Source organism: Condylura cristata, unplaced genomic scaffold (genome assembly GCF_000260355.1).
Source record: "Condylura cristata isolate star-nosed mole 26May11 unplaced genomic scaffold, ConCri1.0 scaffold00038, whole genome shotgun sequence".
Classification (NCBI taxonomy): Eukaryota; Metazoa; Chordata; class Mammalia; order Eulipotyphla; family Talpidae; genus Condylura; species Condylura cristata.
The window spans coordinates 7,506,186-7,511,963 of NW_004567139.1; the positions used below are offsets into that span (position 1 = coordinate 7,506,186).

The 5,778-nt window shown below is 66.6% G+C and overlaps 1 protein-coding gene across 1 annotated transcript in view; it reads left to right on the plus strand.

The window, feature by feature from the left end:
- TTYH2 (tweety family member 2) overlaps positions 1-5,778 on the plus strand; it is a 28,344-nt gene that overhangs the window by 13,050 nt on the left and 9,516 nt on the right. The window contains exons 4-6 of the mRNA XM_012732988.1: positions 1,855-2,075; positions 4,972-5,067; positions 5,389-5,461. Coding sequence (XP_012588442.1) covers positions 1,855-2,075; positions 4,972-5,067; positions 5,389-5,461 — 390 coding nt within the window. The remainder of the gene's footprint in view (positions 1-1,854; positions 2,076-4,971; positions 5,068-5,388; positions 5,462-5,778) is intronic.

The following is a 5,778-nucleotide window of genomic DNA, read 5'->3' on the forward strand; positions in this document are numbered from 1 at the left end:
GCCCTGGCCTGGGCCTTGGGGGGCTGCGGCCTGCTGAGCCCCCTGGCCCGGCGGCGCCTCCCTTTCTATGAGAGCGCTTGCTGTGAAGGGATTTTTCTCCCTCCTGCAGGTAAAACGGGGGGCTTGGCGCCCCGGGAAGCCACGTCCGTTAGCCTCAGCCCTCCACCCCGAGGCGACCTTGACCTAGCAAGGAGAGGGGGTGCCCTTTGCTCACCTGCGGCCCCGGCTTCAAGCAGCAAGCCCCTCTCCAAGGTCACCGTGGGCCCTCGCCCTTCCGACTTACCGGCAGTCTCAGGTGCCCCTGGGGGCCGGCCTGTGCGTGGGGCCATGTGTAGGCCTGTCTCTAAGCCAGCTGCAAGCGCTGCCCGGGGTCAGGAGACGCCGGGGCGCGGCAGCCGGTGGCCGAGGCTCCGGCCCAGGCACCTAGGAAGCTGTTTTTCTTTCTCAGCTTCTGAGGCTGACACTTAGAAGACTCCCGAAGCCGCCCGCCCTCCCTCCCCGTCCCCCTTCCCCCTCTCCCCCTCCCCTCCCCGCCCCACCTAGGCCTCCCTGCAGGGAGCTGCCTGCCTAACCTCTGAGGACCTAGGCTGGCAGGTGTTTACTGTTTTTATTTTTTAAGGAAGAATTTAGGAAATAAAAAGTTGAGGGAGGGAGCAAAGGGGATTTTATAGAAAACATCCAGAAGACTTTTAGCAGCCCCTGGCCCCCAAGGTAGTTGTCCAGGCGGAGGGATGTGGACATCGACCAGGCAGGGGCTGCCTGTGCCACGGTGCGAAGCGCTGGCACGTTGACCTCACCGAGCTGGAAAGGGAGGCGTCCCGGGGACGGTCGGTTACTGATTTCCGCTGACATGTGCTCTGTGTGCGAAGCTCCAAGCTGCCAGTCTGTCAGGGGGGCTGTCTGGGCTCTGGCATCCCCGACCCCCCACCAGCTTGTAAGAAACAGGAACAAGCCAGAAAACAGAACGAGCCACTGACACTGAAAAAACAAAGAGAACAAAGAGCCATTCTGCCCCGGAAAGCAGCCGCAGGCGCAGGGAGCTGGCGCGGCCGGGCGGCGCTGCCAGGCCCCCCGCAGGGTGCCAGCTCCCCATCTCGCCCGCTCCGGGCTGAGCGGCACCGCAGGGCACCTGCCCCGCAGGGTCCTGTTCATCTCCCTTGCAGACCTGGGGAGCTGAAGGCTGATGGGTAGAGGTGCCCCTGGACACTCACACGCACGTACATGCACGCACACGCGTGGACACAAGCACACCGTGTTCACACGCGCACACGTGTGCGCCTGGTTGCGGAGTCCGGGACAGCCACGCGCCGTCCCCCGTCTGCCTTTGAGCACGGGGTAGTTTCCTTGGGGGCGCGCGCTTCAGCGGAGGGAGCGAGCCCGTCCACCCGCTGGCGCCCAGCACCGTTTCCCTCGGACACTGACCGGCCTGGGGAGGCCGGGAGGGGCCCCGGGGCTGGAGCAGCTGCAGCCCAGCAAGGCCTTCCCCTCCGGGCGTGGAGTAGTCGCGGGTGGGTGGCAGTGGGGTCACAGCAGAGGGACGCCCCCTTTCTGCCTCACATTCCTCACTCTGCAAGCAAATTCGTGATGCAAATGATGCAAAGGGCCTAAAGGAAGAGAAAGCTCAGGAAAGATGGCCCGCCCTTGTCCGCTCCGGCTGTCTCTCCACCCTGCGGAGGGCCGTGAGGCAGCCGGCCAGGGGGCCCCCTTCTGTCCTCTGTGCAGACGCCCGTCAGGCCCAGGGTGGGGGACGGCGACAGGTCCCAGGCCCCCCCCACCGAGCTGCGTCCCGCCGGCTTCTCAGACTGGACTCGGGAGCTCCGGCCAGGGCCGCTCTCACCCTCAGGGTCCTCGTAGGTGTCCGAAACCACGCAGACCATGACGGTGGACCTGGAGCAGCACCTGGCCCGGCTCCGTGAGATCCTGGCCTCCCGGGGGGATTACCTGCAGACGCTCAAGTTCATGCAGCAGATGGCGGCCAACATCATGGTCCAGCTGACCGTCGTGCCCGTGTGGACGGAGGTCACCGAGGAGCTGACCGAGCTGACCGATCAGACGGGCCAAGTGGAGTACTACAGGTGAGGGGCCGGCGGGGCCTGCACGGGGGTGGGGGGGGTGCCTCTGGAAGCCACTATCCGGAACCGGAGGCTATGAGGGCGTTCGGTGGAGCGGCGCGGGGGAGGGGTCTTGTGGGATAGTTGCCTGCACTCCAGCCTGCCCAGGGCCAAGGAGGCGGCGGCCTCTGCCTGCACAGAGCCTCTCCAACTGTGACTTCTCGGCAAGCCCAGAGACACCCCCAGTCTCACACATGCAGCGCCTGCACGAGGGGGCTGGGCACGCCCATGCTCGCTCAGACATGCACGCACACCGCGTTGCCTCGTCTTTGGGGCCCCCGCCTCCAGTCTCCGCAGCCTCCCCCTCTCCCGACTCCATCCCAGGTGGGCGCTGGACACGGGGCAGGGGACCAGGGCGGCTGCCCCGACTCCAGCGCGGGGTCAGTGAAGGGGCATCTGGGAGGTGTCCCGCACCTGACGGGCAGTGCTGGGGTGGTGGATTAATGAGCTGTGAAGAGCAGGTGCCAGCTCTCTGCAGCCCACCTCCTCCAGCCCTTCGCCCAGACCCCAGGCTTTGCCGCAGTGCTGCGGGTCATTTCTTCTGGCTTTCTGGGGCCGTCTCCCCTTTGTGAGAAAGCCCGACCCCCATGGACCAAGTCTGAGTACAGAGACATCCTCCCCCTAGGTCTCCAGGGTGGGGGGCGGCGGGGCCTGTCCGAGGCTCCTGGGCTCAGGACCCGCCCCCCACAGCCTGTCTCCCCTGTGCTTCCTTCCCCGGGGACGCGGGCCTCTCCCCTCTTCCCCGAGCTCAGGGAGAGCCGGCAGGCTGTGCCCGGTGGCCGGGAACTGTGGCCCCATGGAGTCCTGTGACACCAGAGTCACTCGATGCCTGAGCCCTGAAATCTTTGTGCCATGGGAGGGCCTCGTTGGAGGGGAAGGTAGGACCTGGTGTCCATTTTGACCCTGCTGTCCATCTCCTTGGAGTGTGACCACGGATGTTCACTTGAGGCCCTCATGGATATCCTCACACTCCCGTGGGTGAAATGAGTTAGGTTAATAGATCAAAGCTTTTTTTTAAAAAACATTTATTTATTTACACATACAGAACTGGGGTACAGGCCAGAGGTACAGGGGTGGGAAGAAGATGTACCAGGGACAGAGTGGGGAGCAGAAACAGGCAGATGGACTGAGACCCACTGCTGAGGGGAGCAGCGGGGAGGCAGGAGAGGCCTGCTGCGCCCTGGGGCCCCTCCCTGGCCACGGATCGAACTCGTGCTGCAGGGGCTTTAGCTTCGCGGTGCTGTGCTTCAACCCGCTGCGCCACCAGGGAGGGCCCCAAAGGAGCTTATTTTTAAAGTGATTCTTTCAAAATGGAGGGGTGGCTGATGGCAGCTGCATCGCCTCTATGTCAGCGTGGGGGCTTCCCCAGGCCCGCCACCCCCAAACCCCACCTTGCTTCATGGAGGCTGGTGCCGTGGCTCCTGGAACCGACGCCGGTCTGGCCTGGCGCCCATCCTGGAGTCTCCTCCCAGCCGCTGCCCCGGGTCTCGGGCCTACCTCATCGACCTAGGGGTTAGGGTCCCTTGCTCAGACCCCCCAGGTGCTTTCCAGGTGGCTGTGGAGCGTAGCCATCGAGCGAGGCAGTAATATTTTAACACTTTGCTACAAGGCCTGGCTACGTATTGGAAGCCATGAAAAGCCAACAGGCCACCCGTGGGAGAGGCTCTGGAGGTCCAGCCGCGGGACTGGACAGGGGCAGGATGTGGGAGGAGCGTGGACGCAGGCCAGAGCTGAGTTCTTGGCTAGAAACGCGTCCCGGGGCATCCCCTGCCCCTCGGGGTGAGGCAGTGCTGCAGAGCTGACCCAGGAGCGAGCCGGCCTGACTTCCTGCCGGTGCAGAGGCAAGGGCGGGGGACACCCCGAACCCCGGCTTCCGAGAGGCGTCTGGCTGCCGTCTCTTAGAGGAAGGCTGCGGACGGGGTTCTGGAACGCCCGGGCCAGGCTACAGCCCAGGCCTCGGCTTCTCCACCTGGGAGACGGATGCCCCCTCCAGGGAGGTTCCCGAGGTCTTCCCAGCTCTGTGCTTGCTCCCGAAGCCCCGCGCCGCCCCGGGGGCCACAGGGGCCACCTGTTGCCCAGGGAGTCGGAGGTTTCACCTGCACCCCTTTGGGGGCATTAAACGGCCCTCGCCAGGGTGGAGAGACCCTCACCTGGCTGCCAGGTGGCCGCCAGCGACTCTTCACACCCCCAGCCCACCCCAGCCTTCAGTCTCCCTCCAGTTCTGCCTCTCTCCCTACCACACACTCGGACTCCCCCTTAGCGCTCTCTGGTATTGGTGGAGAAAACGTGCGAGGAGGAGCGGGTGGGTCAGAGCACGCCTTTGGCTCTTGCGCCAAGAGAAAGGGTGCGTGCACACCCTGCCTGAGAAGGGCCCAGCCCCTCCGCACCCCGCTCGCAGACTGGCTCCTGAGTGCAGGCGCAGCAGCAGTGGCTTCTCGGCAGATGGGTGCCGAGCTGCGAGCAGGCCTGGGCCCCCATGGCGAGGGGAAGCAGCCAGGCAGGGTCCTCAAGGCCGCAGGTCTCCCGGGTCCTCCTGCCTGTGCTGGGAGAAGCAGCAGCGCCCGGACCGACCCCGCCTGGCCTCGCGGCCTGAGCACAGCGGGCATCGCCCCTTGCCGGGCCTGCTGGCTCCCCTACAGGTGTGGGGAGCTCAAAGGCGGCCGACCATCCCTGCTGCCAGCTGCGAGTGGGGTGCAGAGCCCCTGGGGCCATCCCCCCACACACGCCAGGCCCTTGTCTGCGTAGCTGCTGGCGTGCCCTGAGGGCAGCGGCCGGAAAGCGCCTTACCCAAGGAGCCCAGCGACTGGACTGCCGTTCTGGCCTCCCCGGTAGGGGCCCCTGACGCCCCCCCTCCATCCAGGTGGCTGTCCTACCTCTTGCTCTTCGTCCTGGACCTGGTCATCTGCGTCCTGGCCTGCCTGGGGCTGGCCAGGCGCTCCCGGTGTCTCCTGGCCTCGTGAGTAGCCCAGCTGTGGGGATGAGTAGGTGAGGGCGGTGCCCCCGGCGGAGACCTGCCCCCCATCTCTGCCGAGCGCTGAAGAGCAGCCCAGGCCTCAGAGCCTGCAGCCTCCCTGACCAGCCCACCCCCACCCCCACCCCGCTTGCTGTGTCCGGGGTCCCTGGCCGCCCCGCCCAGAGCCCGGCCTCAGGCTCGGTCAGGCCAGCGCTGGGCAGGAGCCGGGCTGCCTGCGGGACCACGAGACTGGGGTCAGGGGGCCAGAGGGAGGGCGCCGGAGGCCGTGAGGTGACGGCCCGGGACCCACACGACCCTCTCCAGGGCGCTGTGCTGCGCGCTGCTGGCCCTGCTCCTCTGCTGGACGTCCCTGGCCGCCGCCGGAGCCGCCGCCGTGGTGAGTTGGGGGTCGGGGCCTGGCCAAGGCCATGAGTCTGGTGCCCAGAATCTTCCAGGCTTCCGGTTGCGCCTCCTAACCTGGACCCCAGACCCTCAGAACTGAGGGGCTCGGGTCATGTGCCCGCGCCCGCCCCTCCCTCAGACGGGAACACCGAGGGGGCGCGAGGCTCCCCCTGGTCACTGGGCGTCTGGGCCCAGAGCCGAGCCGAGCCGCCTGTCCTGGTCCTGGTCCCTTCGGGCTGCCCCTCTTGGGAGAACAGCTGGACGGGCTGGACGCTCTCTGGTGTGAACGCGGGTGGTGGGGGCACCGGGGGG